Genomic DNA, 18906 nt, shown 5'->3' with positions numbered 1-18906 from the left:
CAAAATTTAATTTGTTTCTGTGTGGGTTACTTCCATATCAAATTATCCGCAAATGACCTAGATTCTTTCTTTTATCATTTGAAATTAGTCTTTGAAGTCTTCCTACTGCTACTAATTTCTTTTAAGAAGATAAAATAAATAAATGTAAATAAAGATAAAATAAAATAATATAAATAAAGAAGATCATCCAATTTTAATGTATAATAAATGACACAAAAGAGGCACTATAGTTCATTGAGTTTTAATAGTATATGTGTATAAGCACCAACTGTTCTTTTTTAAGAAAGGCTTACTAGATATAATAGGAAATACTAACAGAAAACTTAAGGCTTTAAAGATGTGGAAATAACCTAAATGTCCATGGATCAATGAATGGATAAAGAAAATGTGGTGTATTATACAATGGAATACTATTCAGCCATACAAAGGGAACCCTGCCATTTGAGACAACATGGATGGACATCAGGGTCCTTATACTAAGTGAAATAAGCTGGACAGGGAAAGACAAATCCTTTATGATCTGACTTATATGTGGAATCTAAAAATATGGAACTGGTAGGAAAAGAGAACAGATTGGTGATTGCCAGAGGTGGGAATGAAGGGTGGGGGGAATGGGGAAATGTGGTCAAAAGGTACGAAATTCCAGATATAAGATAAATAAGTTCTAGGGATATAATATACAACATGGTGACTATAGATAACAATACCGTTACCATATACTTGAACGTTGCTAAGAGAGAAAATGTTAAAAGTTCTCATCACAAGGAAGAAAATGTGCTTGCGTGAGGTGATGGATGTTAACTAAACTTATGGTAATCATTTTGCAGTATATAAATATATCAAATCATTATGTTGTTCACCTTAAACTAATACAGTATTATATGTCAATTATATCTCAATAAAACTGGAAAAACGAACAAACAAAAAAGAAAACCTAAGGCTTTTATAGATGCAATTCAAGCATTGTGTTTTGCTGTCAGGATCACAATGTTTGAATTGTGTACTCGAATTCTAATTGGATTAAATTTCCTAATTACATGCAGATGATCAGTGGAACTCATGCTCATTGGTTTCCTTTTCACAGTTATTATCTCTGCAGTCAACACTGATTTTAATTATATCCTTTTATTTATAAAACAACATATTCATGATATGTAGAGATTTGACTTAATCGTTCAGAGCCCTTCTATTATAAAAGTTCTATAATTCTTGTTAGAAGCATAAAATTAATATAATCAAACATGTAATAAATGCTTTCATTGAGTTCAGAGAAATACATATTTACCTAAAACCAAATTTATTTTCAATATGATTATTGAAAATCTGATTTAGAATTAAGCAGCTAGATGCTTTTCTCCCTCCGTTGGCTACTGATAAATGTCATGAGCTTATTAGCTTAGAGAATCAAGTTTACATGCATGGTTAATGAGTTGAACTCTGATTCTTCAGAATTTCTTTTTGAACATTAGTCTTCCATGAATGAATAACGTGATTAATACTTTTCCAACAATCTATAAATGTCTTGCTGTTTTAGTGCCTTATCTGACATGTTGAAATGTAGACTTTTGTCCCTTTTTATCTTATACATTTGGTTGTAAATGTTCAGAGTGACGAAAATATAGTGTACTACTTTAGTTTAAGTGTGCATGAATTTAAGCTTGAGTCTCAAAGAGCTCTTTCTAAGTGTAATAGTCTGAACAAAATCAATTACACTAAAAACATGCTTTAATTAGCATTCAACTAAACAAAAGAATACAGGATGAAATCGTTTACCAATCTCTCTTTTTTTCCCGGAAACATTTCCAAATCTATTACAGTAGATGTTTACATGGCTCATTAAATAATATAGATTTACTAGAGACCTGGGAGAGGTCACATAATTTAGGAGCAAATCCAGCAACTGGTTTGGGCAGGAAAGTGCAAAAGAATGGAAGGAGGGAATGGAGGTTGATAATATAGTGAAGGTGGGAGTCAGGAGAGAAATTAAAAAAAAAAAATTCCTACCTGAATTGAAGTATGTAACATACAAATATTTCAGTTAACTGATTATCATCTAAGCTCACTTTATAAAAAGAGATAAAGAGCTTCCAAAATTAAAGAAAACACCAGTGGTGTTTCCTAAAGAGTTCAGATAATGCTGTTATTCCTATCAATAGGGTAGATAAGGTGATATGTGTAAGTGGTAAAAGTGTTCTTCTGGGACTGAGAAAGATCTGGGCTTGAATCTCAGTTCTACCATTCTAGCTGATGGGTTGAAAATATTTCCTAACCACTTTGTCCTTTAGTTGTCTCACGGAGATAATAATAGTACCTACTTTTTAAGGTTTTCATAATTATGTATCACAGTGCCTGGAACTGTAATTTATAACTATTACCTAATGTTATTATCTACTTCAAAAAGAAAATGATTTCAAAAAGAAAAAGTAGTTGTCTTCTATGATAAACACTAAGTTCAGTAGGAATCTATGCATATGTGATCGTGAAATAGACTGTTCTTTTGGAAATCTGGATAATACAGTTTCGATAGTACCATGGGAATTGTGCTTTCAGTTTTGGCTCAGTTTGTTTTAATTTGAAAATCTAGGCAATATATCAGTTTTGATTTACAACTTTCGTTGCTAGGATATTTCAGAGAATGTAAGATTTCTCTGATTTATGAAACTTCTCATAAATAGCAATAGTCAGGACCACAGGAGGTACGTATAGACAATAAAATGTGTTTCTCTTCACTCATTTTCTCTGAACTTTATTCCACAAGGAAGTAGAAGCAGAGGATAAGCATAATAATCTTTGAGCAAGATTTGTTGGAACGTGTGGTAAAATGAAGAGAAAGAAAAAGGCAAGAGGAAGAAGGGAGGGGTGGGAGGAAGATAACTTGGTAGTCATCACCTTTGGTTTAAGATTAGAATTCCAGCCCTGCCACTTACTTATTAGGTAACCTTGTACAAGTTTTTAACTCTCTTATTCTGCTTTTCATCTGTAAGATGGGGATAAACCTGCTTGCTTTAGAGGGTTGATGTGAGAATTAAATGCTATAAAGAAAGGCAAGGGCTTAGTATAGGGCTTGGAACATGGTTCATGATTTATGACTGGTATACGGCATTATAGGGACTAGGAAGACGGGAGAAGTTTAACTTGAATGTCTCACATTTACTCCTGGATTGATAACCTCTCATTACCCTTTTGTCTTTCATGCTCAAGTCTTCTACTGCTCTTCCCTCATCTTGCTATTAATCAGAAAGGGGCATGCATAACAATTAACCATGTTTAATTTAGAAAGGCATTTGTTAAAGTTACCCGTCTCTGTTTGCAAAGTGTCTCTGAAACTGGAGATATATTTCCTGAATATATTTTGCAGAAAAGACTTTCCTGGACCAAAGTGGTTTCATGATTTAAAATACTGTCTGCTGTATGAGCCATACTATTACCTTCTTTTTTCCTAATTATTGAGATTTGGTCTTAGAGGTCTGTTGCTTGCTATGCTTTTTGTCTGCTCTTAATGTTCCTAAGAACAATTTCTTTTATTTAATATAATTAAATTACTCATTGGGTTGAAGAAAGCTATAATGTTCATTTAATAGTATTTTCTTTTAGAGTTTCCCAATTATTTCAGTTGACTGCTTTACGTTTTTTACATCATATATTTTTTTAGAAACGTAGACTAGAAAGACCTTTAAAAACCCCACAGCTTTATGCCTTTTCTCTGCACACACCAGTGCCTGACAATAGTATGCAGATTTTTTAATTGCCCCCTATAAATAATTCTGCCTGAGTCTCATTTGGTCTGGCCTTCAAAGCTCCATTAAATGCCATTTACAAGGCCAACCCACATGCCCCTGGGAAAACTAATTCAGCCCCATCTTATAATAGTATTTTATTGTGTTCTTTCCATAACTTTTGAACTCAGTGAAGTTTCCTAAGTAATTATCATGGACAAGAAATGTGAATATACAAATATGAACAAAGCAAGATCCTTTCAGAAGTAGGAAGGTAATGTACAGGGAAAGAAACTGTAGTAGGAAGTTTAATGAGTCTTTTCTGGACTTGGGATGAGACACATGTAACCTCAGATGCTAAAGTGAGGTTGGCTAGACAAAACCACAGAACTACTAGGAAATAGAGAAAACCAATTTCATGACCCTTTCCCATTACCCACCTCCAGCCATATATATAAGATTTTAGCACAAGCAGTGTTTTGGAAGAAGGCTGTCAGCTTAGCAGATGGATGTGCTGTGGCATATCCCTCCAACCCCAGCTGTCGCTAGGAGCAAAGTGGGAGTATCATTTCCCCCTCAAGCTAAGTGACAAGAGAAGCAAAACAGCTGATGAGGAGAGTACAGATGCTTACCTCTCACATCCTGGCTGGATGCTGTTGAGCTTCAGAATTTTGTAAGATGGCTCAGTCCTGCACTATGCTACTAGAGCAGAGACCAAAATAGTTCTTGAGAACATATGGCATTTCTAGAGTTTGGCAGGTCAGAAATGCGAAATGATTATCATGGGCAAAGCAGACACTGTGGAAGGTAGGTTTGAATAAGCCTGTTGGTATCACAGCCAATAAAGCTGCCTGCTAGGAGATAGGATAGTCTCTTAAGAACCCAATGTATCCTGAGAGAGAAAGAAGCAGAATGTGGACAAATGCCATCTCCTGGAGCACTCAACATTTACGTGAGAACAACAAATTGCAACACGTGAAGTCATTTTTCATTTTCTTCTTTTCTGACCTGGGAAGTGACCAGAATAGCAGTTGGAAGGTCAGGGAGGAAGTAGAAAGAAGAAAGAAAAGACAAATCGTAACCCTTGAGTCAAGCCTGTGCTGCGATGGAGGGACAGAAACATGGAACTGGATATGAGATGAAAATGTTTATTAAGTTAATATAGAATTTTTTTTTATTTTATTTTTTTTACTTTTTTGGTACTAGATGTTTATTTCAGACTCTTTTGTCACAGAGGTCAATAAACAATCAAAAGGTTACACATATCTATTGTATTCCAAGACAAATCTTTGGAGGAAAAAAAAAATATGTACCTATTAGAACTTACTGTTTCAGCTCTACCTGGAGCTATACAAATGAGATACAGATATTCAGTTTCATAACTGCCTATTTTCCAAATAGACCATTCAGTATTTAAAAAGAAATAAAAGAAGCACACACAAATCACTAGTTATACTTGCATAGCTAATACATAAGGTAGTTTGAAAATACTGAGAATAACGTCTTCTCTGTTTTATTTGTTTTAATTTTTTTAACATCTTTATTGGAATATAACTGCTTCACAATGGCATGTTAGTTTCTGTTTTTATAAGAAAGTGAATCAGTTATACATATACATATGTTCCCATATCTCTTCCCTCTTGTGTCTCACTCCCTCCCACCCTCCCTATCCCACCCCTCTAGGTGGTCACAAAGCACTGAGCTGATCTCCTGGTGCTACGCGGCTGCTCCCCACTAGCTATCTATTTTACGTTTGGTAGTGTCCATGAGACTCTCTCACTTTGTAACAGCTTACCCTTCCCCCTCCCCATATCCTCAAGTCCATTCTCTAGTAGGTCTGTGTCTTTATTCCCATCTTGCCCCTAGGTTCTTCATGACTTTTTAAATTTTTTCCTTAGATTCCATATATATGTGTTAGCATATGGCATTTGTTTTTCTCTTTCTGACTTACTTCACTCTGTATGACAGACTCTAGGTCCATCCACCTCACTACAAATAACTCAATTTTGTTTCTTTTTATGGCTGAGTAATATTCTATTGTATACATGTGCCACACCTTCTTTATCCATTCATCTGTTGATGGACACTTAGGTTGCTTCCATGTCCTGGCTATTGTAAATAGAGATGCAATGAACATTTTGGTACATGAATCTTTTTGAATTATGGTTTTCTCAGGGTATATGCCCAGTAGTGGGACTGCTGGGTCATATGGTAGTTCTATTTTTAGTTTTTGAAGGAACCTCCATACTGCTCTCCATAGTGGCTGTATCAATTTACATTCCCACCAACAGTGCAAGAGGGCTCTCTTTTCTCCACCCCCTGTCCAGCATTTATCATTTGTAGATTTTTTGATGAGGGCCATTCTGACTGGTGTGAGGTGATACCTCACTGTAGTTTTGATTTGCATTTCTGTAGTGATTAATGATGTTGAGCATTCTTTCATGTGTTTGTTGGCAATCTGTATATCTTCTTTGGAGAAATGTCTATTTAGGTCTTCTGCCCATTTTTGGATTGGGTTGTTTGTTTTTTTGATATTGAGCTGCATGAGCTGCTTGTAAATTTTGGAGATTAATCCTTTGTCAGTTGCTTCATTTGCAAATATTTTCTCCCATTCTGAAGGTTGTCTTTTTGTCTTGTTTATGGTTTCCTTTGCTGTGCAAAAGATTTTAAGTTTCATTAGGTCCCATTTGTTTATTTTTGTTGTTATTTCCATTTCTCTAGGAGGTGGGTCAAAAAGGATCTTGCTGTGATTTATGGCATAGAGTCTTCTGCCTATGTTTTCCTCTAAGAGTTTGGTAGTGTCTGGTCTTACATTTAGGTCTTTAATCCATTTTGAGTTTATTTTTGTGTATGGTGTTAGGGAGTGTTCTAATTTCATACTTTTACATGTAGCTGTCCAGTTTTCCCAGCACCACTTATTGAAGAGGCTGTCTTTTCTCCAGTGTATATTCTTGCCTCCTTTATCAAAGATAAGGTGACCACATGTGTGTAGGTTTATCTCTGGGCTTCCTATCCTGTTCCATTGATCTATATTTCTGTTTTTGTGTCAGTACCATACTGTCTTGATTACTGTAGCTTTGTAGTATAGTCAGAAGTCAGGGAGCCTGATTCCTCCAGCTCCATTTTTCTTTCTCAAGATTGCTTTGGCTATTCGAGGTCTTTTCGTTTCCATACAAATTGTGAAATATTTTGTTCCAGTTCTGTGAAAAATGCCAGTGGTAGTTTGATAAGGATTGCATTGAATCTGTAGTTTGCTTTGGGTAGTAGAGTCATTTTCACAATGTTGATTCTTCCAATCCATGAACATGGTATATCTCTCCATCTATTTGTATCATCTTTAATTTCTTTCATCAGTGTCTTATACTTTTCTGCATACAGCTCTTTTGTCTCCTTAGGTAGGTTTATTCCTAGATATTTTATTCTTTTTGTTGCAATGGTAAATGGGAGTGTTTTCTTAATTTCACTTTCAGATTTTTCATCATTAGTGTATAGGAATGCTAGAGATTTCTGTGCATTAACTTTGTATCCTGCTACTTTACCAAATTCATTGATTAGCTCTAGTAGTTTTCTGGTAGCATCTATAGGATTCTCTATGTGTAGTATCATGTCATCTGCAAACAGTGACAGCTTTATTTCTTCTTTTCCGTTTTGGTTTCCTTTTATTTCCTTTTCTTCTCTGATTGCTGTTGCTAAAACTTCCAAAACTATGTTGAATAATAGTGGTGAGAGTGGGCAACCTTGTCTTGTTCCTGATCTTCGTGGAAATGATTTCAGTTTTTCACCATTGAGGATGATGTTTGCTGTGGGTTTGTCATATATGGCCTTTATTATGTTGAGGAAAGTTCCCTCTATGCCTACTTTCTGCAGGATATTTATCATAAATGGGTGTTGAATTTTGTCGAAAGTTTTCTCTGCATCGATGGAGATGATCATATGGATTTTCTCCTTCTATTTGTTAATCTGGTGTATCATATTGATTGATTTGCGTATATTGAAAAATCCTTGTATTCCTGGGATAAGCCCCACTTGATCATGGTGTATGATCCTTTATTGTGCTCTTGAATTCTGTTTGCTAGTATTTTGTTGAGGATTTTTGCATCTATGGTCATCAGTGATATTGGCCTGTAGTTTTCTTTCTTTGTGACATCTTTGTCTGGTTTTGGTATCAGGGTGATGGTGGTCTCGTAGAATGAGTTTGGGAGTGTTCCTCAGTCTGCTATATTTTGGAAGAGTTTGAGAAGGATAGGTGTTAGCTCTTCTCTAATTGTTCGATAGAATTCGCCTGTGAAGCCATCTGGTGCTGGGCTTTTTTTTGTTAGAAGATTTTAATCACAGTTTCAATTTCAGTGTTTTTGATTGGTCTGTTCATATTTTCTATTTCTTCCTGGTTCAGTCTCAGAAGGTTGTGCATTTCTAAGAATTTGTCCATTTCTTCCAAGTTGTCCATTTTATTGGCATAGAGTTGCTTGTAGTCATCTCTCATGATCCTTTGTATTTCTGCAGTGTCAGTTGTTACTTCTTTTTCATTTCTAATTCTATTGATTTGAGTCTTCTCCCTTTTTTTTTTCTTGATGAGTCTGGCTAATGGTTTATCAATTTTGTTTATCTTCTCAGAGAACCAGCTTTTAGCTTTATTGATCTTTGTTATCATTTCCTTCATTTCTTTTTCATGTATTTCTGATCTGATCTTTATGATTTCTTTCCTTCTGCTAACTTTCGGGGTTTTTTTTTTCTTCTTTCTCTAATTGCTTTAGGTGTAAGGTTAGGTTGTTTATTTGAGATGTTTCTTGTTTCTTAAGGTAAGATTGTATTGCTATAAACTTCCCTCTTAGAACTGCTTTTGCTGCATCCTATAGGTTTTGGGTCATCGTGTTTTCATTGTCATTTGTTTCTAGGTATTTTTTGATTTCCTCTTTGATTTCTTCAGTGATCTCTTGGTTATTTAGTAGTGTATTGATTAGCCTCTGTGTGTTTGTATTTTTTACAGATTTTTTCCTGTAATTGACATCTAGCCTCATAGCGTTGTGGTCAGAAAAGACACTTGATACAATTTCAGTTTTCTTATACTTACTGAGGCTTGATTTGTGACCCAGGATATGACCTGACCTGGAGAATGTGCCATGAGCACCTGAGAAGAAAATGTATTCTGTTTTTTTGGATGGAATGTCCTGTAAATATAAATTAATTCCATCTTGTCTAATGTATCATTTACAGCTTGTGTTTCCTTATTTATTTTCACTTTGGATGATCTGTCCATTGGTGAAAGTGGGGTGTTAGTCCCCTACTATGATTGTGTTACTGTCGATTTCCCCTTTTATGGCTGTTAGTATTTGCCTTATGTATTGAGGTGCTCTTATGTTGGGTGCATAAATATTTACAATTGTTATATCTTCTTCTTGGATCGATCCCTTGATCATTATGTAGTGTCCTTCTTTGTCTCTTGTAATAGGCTTTATTTTAAAGTCTATTTTGTCTGATATGAGAATTGCTACTCCAGCTTCCTTTTGATTTCCATTTGCATGGAATATCTTTTGCCATCCCCTCACTTTCAGTCTATATGTGTCCCTAGGTCTGAGGTTGGTCTCTTGTACACAGCATATATATGGGTCTTGTTTTTGTATCCATTCAACCAGTCTATGTCTTTTGGTTGGAGCATTTAATCCATTTACATTTAAGGTAATTATCGATATTTATGTTCCTATTATCATTTTCTTATTTGTTTTGGGTTTGTTATTGTAGCTTTTTTCCTTCTCTTGTGTTTCCTGCCTAGAGAAGTTCCTTTAGCATTTGTTGTAAAGCTGGTTTGGTGGTGCTGAATTGTCTTAGCTTTTGTTTGTCTGTAAAGGTTTTAATTTCTCCATCAAATCTGAATGAGATCCTTGCTGAGTAGAGTAATCTTGGTTGTAGCTTTTTCTCCTTCAACACTTTAAATATGTCCTGCCACTGCCTTCTGGCTTGCAGAGTTTCTGCTGAAGGATCAGCTGTTAACGTTATGGGGATTCCCTTGTGTGTTATTTGTTGTTTTTCCCTTGCTGCTTTTAATATTTTTTCTTTGTATTTAATTTTTAATAGTTTGATTAATATGTGTCTTGGCGTGTTTCTCCTTGGATTTATCCTGTATGGGACTCTCTGTGCTTCCCTGACTTGAGTAACTATTTCCTTTCCCATATTAGGGAAGTTTTCAACTATAATCTCTTTAAATATTTTCTCAGTCCCTTTCTTTTTCTCTTCTTGTTCTGGGACCCCTATAATTTGAATGTTGGTGCATTTAATGTTGTCCCAGAGGTCTCTGAGACTGTCCTCAATTCTTTTCATTCTTTTTTGTTTATTCTGCTCTGCAGTAGTTATTTGCACTATTTTGTCTTCCAGGTCACTTATCCGTTCTTCTGCCTCAGTTATTCTGCTATTGATTCCTTCTAGAGAATTTTTAATTTCATTTATTGTGCTGTTCATTATTGTTTGTTTGCTCTTTAGTTCTTCTATGTCCTTGTTAAACCTTTCTTGTATATTCTCTATTCTACTTCCAAGATTTTGGATCATCTTTACTATCATTATTCTGAATTGTTTTTCAGGTAGACTGCCTATTTCTTCTTCATTTGTTAGGTCTGGTGGGTTTTTACCTTGCCTCTTCTTCTGCTGTGTGTTTTTCTGTCTTCTCATTTTGCTTAACTTACTGTGTCTGGGGTCTCCTTTTCACAGGCTGCAGGTTAGTAGTTCTCGTTGTTTTTGGTGTCTGTCCCCAGTGGCTAAGATTGGTTCAGTGTGTTGTGTAGGCCTCCTGGTGGAGGGGACTAGTGCCTGTGTTCTGGTGGATGAGGCTGGAACTTGTCTTTCTGGTGGGCAGGTCCATGTCTGGTGGTGTGTTTTGAGGTGTCTGTGGCCTTATTATGATTTTAGGCAGCCTCTCTGCTAATGGATGGGGTTGTGTTCCTGTCTTGCTAGTTGTTTGGCATAGGGTATCCAGCACTGTAGCTTGCTGGTCGTTGAGTGAAGCTGGGTCTTGGCGTTGAGATGGAGATCTCTGGGAGATTTTCACCCTTTGATATTACGTGGAGCTGGGAGGTCTCTTGTGGACCAGTGTCCTGATGTTGGCTCTCCCACCTCAGAGGCACAGCCCTGACCCCTGTCTGGAGCACCAAGAGCCATTCATTCCTCACAGCTCAAAATAAAAGGGAGAAAAAATAGAAAGAAAGAAAGAAAGAAAGAAAGAAAGAAAGAAAGAAAGAAAGAAAGAAAGAAAGAAGATAAAATAAAATAAAATAAAGTAAAATTAAGTTATTAAAATAAAAAATAATTATTAAGAAAAAAAATTTAAAAAGTAAAAACCAAAAAGAAAAACAAAAACGGATGGACAGAACCCTAGGACAAATGGTAAAAGCAAAGCTATACAGACAAAATCACACACAGAAGCATACACATACACACTCACAAAAAGAGAAAAAGGGAAAAAATATATATATCCTGCCCCCAAAGTCCACCTCCTTAGTTTTGGATGATTCGTTGTCTATCCAGGTATTCCACAGATGCAGGTACATCAAGTTGTTTGTGGAGCTTTAATCTGCTTCTTCTGAGGCTGCTGGGAGAAATTTCCTTTTCCCTTCTTTGTTCGCACAGCTCCTGGGGTTCAGCTTTGGATTTGGACCCACCTCTGCATGTAGGTCGCCTGAGGGTGTCTGTTCTTCACTCAGACAGGGTGGGGCTAAAGAAGCAGCTGATTCAGGGCCTCTGGCTCACTCAGGCCAGGGGGAAGTAGGGGTACAAATGCGGGGTGAGCCTGCAGCGGCAGAGGCCAGCGTGACGTTGCACCAGCCTGAGGCGCGCCATGCGTTCTCCTGGGGAAGTTGTCCCTGGATCACTGGACCCTGGCAGTGGCGGGCTGCACAGGCTCCTGGGAGGGGTGGTGTAGAGAGTGACCTGTGCTTGCACACAGGCTTCTTGGTGGCGGCAGCAGCAGCCTTAGCATTTCATGCCCGTCTCTGGGGTCTGCGCTGATACCTGCGGCTCGCGCCCGTCTCTGGAGCTCCTTTAAGCAGCGCTCTTAATCCCCTCTCCTCGTGCACCAGGAAACAAAGAGGGAAGAAAAAGTCTCTTGCCTCTCCGGCAGGTCCAGACTTTTTCCCCGGGCTCTCTCCTGGCTAACCATGGCGCACTAGCCCCCTTCAGGCTGTGTTCATGCAGCCATCCCCAGTCCTCTCCCTGGGATCCTACTGAAGCCCGAGCCTCAGATCCCAGCCCCCGCCCACCCCGGCGGGTGAGCAGACAAGCCTCTTGGGCTGGTGAGTGCTGCTCGGTGCCGAGCCTCTGTGCAGGAATCTCTCCGCTTTGCCCTCCGCACCCCTATTGCTGCGTTCTCCTCCGTGGCTCCAAAGCTTACCCCCTCTGCCACCCGCAGTCTCCGCCCATGAAGGGGCTTCCTAATGTGTGGAAACCTTTCCTCCTTCACAGCTCCCTCCAACTGGTGCAGGTCCCGTCCCTATTCTTTGTCTCTGTTTTTTCTTTTTTCTTTTGCCCTACCCAGGTACGTGGGGAGTTTCTTGCCTTTTGGGAGGTCTGAGGTCTTCTGCCAGCGTTCAGTAGGTGTTCTATCAGAGCTGTTCCACATGTAGATGTATTTCTGATGTGTTTGTGGAGAGGAAGGTGATCTCCGTGTCGTACTCTTCCGCCATCTTGAAGCTCCTCCTCAATATAGAATTTTTTAATAGCTGAAAATGAGACTGTCCTAGTACCTAAAAAAGCCTTGGATATAGTTGGAACTGAAGCCAGAGATGAGATGGAACATATTGGATAACAGTGGTGGGAGAAGAAGAAAACTCTTTTATGTTTAAACTGTATGTATTTCAGTCTGTTCAGTAAACCAGTTACCTAACTGTAACATAATATAGTACAGAAAGTGCTAAGGCTAGGAAAGATTTTCATCTGATTGTTTACTTGATAGTCATGTTTATCTGGTTGACCATTAATCTCTTAAATGTAGAAAAAAGTTTTTCCTTGTGTGGCCAAAAATATGTTATGTGACATTTTCCATTTCAAAATCCGAAGAGGATGACAGGACAGACTACAATGCACTAAGAAACTAGAAAGTTATTGAATATGTAACAATGTGTTTAAGCAAAGTCTTTCATTTGACACTTCTTCTTCTCTGCTCCTTTTGTCTTATCTATGCTATAAGAACCAAAGAAAATGGCTACATGTTGTGACAATATCATGATCCACTTATGGATGAGGATGGCTAGACAAGAAAAGCAGCATGGAGAGCCCAGACATGGAGGTGGAGAAGGGGGATGTAGAGGGGAACATGGTGGTCTGTACTGTACACCACACTCCAAAAGGCTCTCTTGACTCCCCAAACATTCAGGTGGGTTGAGGGGCCAGGATGGATGACACTCAGTCTGCTGTGGAGGCTTCTCAACAGGACGGTGTCTTGGAGGCAACTGCAAGCCAAGAGACTGAATGGCTCTTAGTATGTTGACAAACATATATTTAACCTGAAAATGTTTCCTCTATATGAAAATAGCAACATACATAATTACTGTCATTTAAATTTATATTTAATAAAGTAGTAACTCATTTAAATTCATGATAATAATAATAATAAATGGCTAATGTTAAGCACTTACTATGTGCCAAACTCTTTACCTTCATTATCTTATTTAACACAATAATCCAAGGGAGTAGGTTGCTATATGATCTCCATTTTATAAGTGAAAAAACTGAGCCTTGAACATTGCATATAGCTTATGTATGTTTATTGCTAGTAAGTGGCAGAGAAGAACATTAACCCGTATCTGCATAACTCTGAACCTCAAACTCTTAATTACAGGTATTAGGTAGCACCTTCTTTTATTTCTCTATCAGTTCATCATAATTTGAAATAAAAAACTGCAGGTATTGAGATTTAAACCAAGAGCTTTAATAATAATAGAAATTTTATAGAACAGAGAAGACCAAACCTTTCTAAACTATAGATTACATAGTTAATGGTATCTTCTCTCCTTTGCATTTATCTTTCAACAGTTAGTGTTATAAATATGTAACACAGAATATTAAAGTTCAGTTAAATGAGAGAATTACTCAATTAAATGAGAGAATTTTTCTTGCTAAATTCATATTTACATATTTTACTATTTCTACCAGAGTGTTTATTTCAAAATTCATTTCCTAAAATGTGATTTTTCTCTCTTGAGTGTCATCTTTTTAAATGGTAGAAAAAGCATTCCCAGTATTCAACACAAACTTATATACTGGTTTGAAGATAGTAACACATTTCCACATTTGCAAATTTCTTTCTCTCTCTCTCTCTCTCTCTGTAGCTAACAAACTCACTAAAACTTGTAAGAAAATTGAACTATAAATAAATAAATATAAACATACATTAAAGTGCAAACATATACAGGTATCCTTTGCTTTTCAAAAGTTTGCTTTATACCACTTTGTTTTTACGAAAGACCTACATTAGTACCTGTTTTCACAAACTGAAAAAAATCTGAAGAGATTTTCACTTTTATGAAAAAAGGTGAAAAATGAAAATTGGTTCTTCACTTTATGCCATTTTGGCTTACAAAAGTTTTCTTAGGAATGCTTTCCTTTTGGATAGCTGGGGAAATCTGTATTTGTATCACGCTTTTGACATCCTAAAAATAATAAGTTGACTAAACCAATTTATCTTATATTTATTGATTATGAAGAGTATTTTGATGACCATAAAATTCAAAATATACCCTACAGGATATTGCAAAGAAAAATTAACCTTTTTTGGTGTGTGGGCAAGAAACAATCTAAGGTAAAAATGCTTTACTAAAACTGCTTTGGGATTTAGAATATTCTAGTAAAGAGGAGAATTTTAAAGGGACATAAAACTTTCGATTCAATATCCCGAGTGTGAGACCTTTTCTCTTCCAGGCAGCTCCATTGGTTTTCAAAGATTACTTGGTCCATTAGAACAGCATCATCTTTTAAAATACAGGACATGTACTTAATAGAGGCAGAGTGCATCACTTGAGAGGGTGTCTCAGGATGTTTGTGTCCCTTTTAATCTGTGCTGCCTGACAAAACAGGCATAAAACTCAACCCTTGGTTCAACACCATTAGCAGCTTTAGCCCTGTGTGGTACCAAAGCACAAGAAGCATAAAGTATGCAGTACAGCCTTCCTCAACTCACTTTCAAAAAAGAGTATTTCATGTATTTTTCATGCTATTTCTCTTCTCTTCCATAAGATTTTAATGGACTAGAGTATGTCATGTGTATAGAACTCATGATAAAATGGAGAGACAGGCGCTATATGATTGAAGTAGCTTCAGAAATAGACAAGGGACAAGTCTTTTAAAATGCATCATCTGAATACGATTTAACTTGAAAAGTGAAAGTGTTGTTAAAGTATTTTTAATAGCACAAAGAGATTTGTACTACAGAAAGTCTAAAAGGATTATTCACCCCAAACGGATTATTTATTTTGAAATGAATATTTATAGAGAACATCTGAATTAGGCAGTAATCTTTGCCTTTGTTTAAACACAATTAACAATATGCAAATTAAGGCAGTGCTTTTTAGAAAATATGTGAGCCTAAGTACTAATATTGGCAGTCATTTCAATATCTGCACAGTGAGTACATAAAATGAGGAACAACTAACCTGTTATGCTCTTAATTAATGAACACCTGTACACAATGAAAGCATGGCTGATTTCATGAATGCATGAAAATACAACCGAGCAATTAACGTTCAATTTAAAATTCACACTATTGAAAAAGTAGCAGAAAAAAAACAACTTGTAATAGGCAAATCACAAAAGCAGAAAAGTTGGATTTTTCTGTGAATGAATCTTTTCCAACATATTTAGACTAGCTTTTCTTTTCTTGGTTGCTTAATTTTTATATGAAAAGAATTTGAACATCTTTTTAATGATTATTCACACTTTATGTAATAAGTTGATCATTTGGGATTCTTTTCTTTTCTTTCTTTCTCTTTTTAAGAGCCAGACTGAGTGTGTTTTAGAGAAAGAACCAACTCTTTTGATAATTTATTTTAATTATTATAAGCTTCATTCGATTTCTAAGAAGTCACAAATCCCATTTTTGGTCCAATTCTATAACTATGATACAAAATGTACAATTCACAGTTCATTCTTAACCTTCTTTGTACATGTGTCTCTGACCTGGGTCCTGATGTGGGTAGCAGCATATAAAGGAAAGAAAAGGAATATTCCTTTTTAATCTTTCAACAAAGACATATGGAGTACCAGTGCCAGACATTGTTCTAGGTATTGAAGATAAAACAGTGAACAAATAAGACAAAATTCTCATCCTTAGTGTACTTACATTGTAATGATTATTGAGATTCATGTTATCATTGAGTGTAAAGACATTAATTTGTTTCTCTCCTCCTCGTATCTGTAATCTACCCCCCTCTTCATTTCTCTGTTGTTTTAATCATTCTTATCAACATTATTGATATTTGTGTTTGCCTAAGCTAGTGCCTTACTAAATATTTTTTATATACAATTTTATAGGGACATAAAGATAAATCTCAATAAGACTTTGTCCAAAGTAATCAAAGCTCTACTAACAATTTTTCTTTATTCTGCTTCTTCCAGATGATGGACAAGATATCTTAACATTTGTTTTTAAATAAAACTGTTAATTTTCCTTGTGTGGTCTTTAGAAAGATTCTATCAGAGATACTTCATTCTAAAAGGCCGGAAGAATACTGTTTTTTTTTTCTAAGTTAGGAAGCAGTTATTTTACACATAGACATCAAGATGGCAGTGGGTCAAGTTAAGACTATGTTTGTCTTTGCAAAGTGTAATTTATACCAGCTCAGACGGTGAAGGGCAACATAAAGAATTTAAGGAAGTACCCTATAATTAGGGGTGACTGTTATTACTGGAGAAAAAGAGGATAAGCTAATCTATTCCGAATTTTATAGGTCTGCTGTATTGAATGAGTATATAATTAGAAGAAGAAACTAACTGCTTCAGTTTCATGGTAACTTGATGCGGGCAAGGGTTGGGAGGAAATTGAAGCACCTAGACCTGTACTTGTAGAAACAAGGAGAGAATGTTCTGAAAACAGATAAAATGAAAGAATTATTTTGAAGGAAAAGATTTTACGATGTCTAGGTAAATGAATTAGGAAAAATTATACTAAAGCAAGCATTAATGGTTAATTCAACTTGCTTTAAAAGTGATTAGGGACATACCAAATAGAATGCTGACTCTCCAATATTCTTACCTGCTTCATTTGTGCGGATCTTTCGAGATGGGGTGCTTGGATCTCCAGTCCCAATTGGATTGGTGGCCACCACTCTGAATTCATATTCCACCCAGGGGTTCAGGTCCACTGCCATGGCTGATTCCATGTCCCCTGTTATGATTTCTGGGACTATGGAGAGGAAGGAGATTTCATGCCATTAAGTGAACTGGAAATGCTTATAGATTGCGATCAAAGATATCACAGGCACTGACATAATTGGCAGGCTGCTGCGTACATCCTTATAACACGTGGTCATGTGTCACCTCCCGTCTCATTAGTAAAATGAAAATCAATTCTCAGAAGTAAGCACTTGCACATGTCAGTTTGTTATAGTTAGAATTCTTTCATCTCATGTTTACACATAGATTGACATAACATAACTTGCCATGATCATTTTGTCAACCCCTCAGCCCCAGATAAGACGCCAACTAGTGCTATAATTTAAGCAAATAGCTCTCATATTTCTAGAGAAATTTCTTGAGCAGTTTGCTTCTCACAGTTCTGGCAAACATGCTTAGCCACTTGGCAGTTCCAAGCAGCAGAGTAAGAATATATTCCTCTAATTTAAAAACTCCAGTTTGTGGTTTCAAAGTGGAAGCTCTGAACTCTCCTTGGAGTGATTTTTGCACTACATTTAGATTTTATTAAAACATAAAATTGTGTGTCAATATAATTACCACAGAGTAAAGTATTTTTTACATAGCGTTTATGCTCTATTTGACTGCTTTTCTTGTTCACTCATCTCTGCTGTGTAGGAAATATTTCTGGAAGAACATTTGTTATAGAGGTGAAAAGGGGGAAAGTAGAAAACCTCCCTTATGAAGTGCAAACATTCTCTGGATTTATATCAGCCCTGGATTTCTGTTTAAGCATGGCAGGGCAGTGGCAGGGGGGAGCTCTTGATTTTATGACTTGATGGACTTTTACTATGACAAGGTGGAATTAAATGCATCTTGGATTTCCCATGAAAATCTCTTTTGAAAAGTAATAGTAGAATGTTACCAAATAATTAGCTCCCTGAAATGTGAATGATCAGCCCATAGGCAGTGTGGGCTGCCTGACAAATCTCACAGCCCTACAGAGCTGACTTTTTAAAGCAGTGAAATGAAGACATGAAAAAACTCTGTCCCCTTTTGCTGCACTGACAAATGAGCAACATGCTTGGAGTCTAAGAGGTAGGGGATAAAGGCCACTGTTCAGTCCATAGCTTGGTAGAATGCTGAGCTGTGTCTGCCAAACATAAAGGTGGGAAGAAGAGATACCAAGACACTCAGCTCTCCCTAGACCCCAATATACACTGCTTCACCAATACTTGCCTTGGGTCCCTCAGGACTTACTGTTTCATTGACTTCTGTTTATGTCAGTCACTTCAAGCAACTCCAAACAGATAGGTCGTGCCTCATCCGTTTTATTCGAATCCCCATAGAACTCTGCACATTTCCTCTTTCTGTCTCAGTTGTCATCCTTCCCTACTGTTTAAAATCCTTTTACTAGGGCCTTTGGAATTCATAATCTGTCATTAGCAAAATTGCCATATACTCATTCTTCTTTCTGAACATTCTTCCAACTTTTTACTACAGTAGAAACATGAATCCCCTCTAAGGCAACTTCATGCCTCTCAAGGGGTGGCCCTCTTAAGATATTGTAAAGAAGAGGGCAATCCATCTCAGTTGTGTCTCTCTCCTCCCCACCTCCCCCTCAAATGTCTCTAATGCAAGCATGCAGGTATTTTTCCCACTTAAAAACAAATCAAGACAAAATTGTCTCAAAATTTTCTCTCCTTCCAGCCTTCACCCAGTCTCTAGTCTTTATGTTTCTTTTATAGCAAAACTTCTCAAGAGTTATTTGTACCTTATTTGCTATCTCCAATTATTCTCTTTCTATTCACTCTTTTTTTTTTTTTTTAAATTATTTATTTATTTATTTATGGCTGTGTTGGGT

General features: G+C 36.6%; 1 protein-coding gene across 1 annotated transcript in view; it reads right to left on the bottom strand.

Annotated features, from left to right (window-relative positions):
- The window catches only part of CNTN5 (contactin 5), a 1371764-nt gene that overhangs the window by 57440 nt on the left and 1295418 nt on the right, over nt 1–18906 (bottom strand). Inside the window, exon 18 of the mRNA XM_082339878.1 lies at nt 16945–17094. Coding sequence (XP_082196004.1) covers nt 16945–17094 — 150 coding nt within the window. The remainder of the gene's footprint in view (nt 1–16944; nt 17095–18906) is intronic.

The sequence above is a fragment of the Balaenoptera borealis genome, assembly GCF_965194805.1.
Source record: "Balaenoptera borealis genome assembly, chromosome: 11".
In the NCBI taxonomy this organism is placed as follows: domain Eukaryota; kingdom Metazoa; phylum Chordata; class Mammalia; order Artiodactyla; family Balaenopteridae; genus Balaenoptera; species Balaenoptera borealis.
The sequence above is the reverse complement of the archived record's forward strand: the minus strand, read 5'-3'. Positions and strand labels throughout refer to the sequence as shown.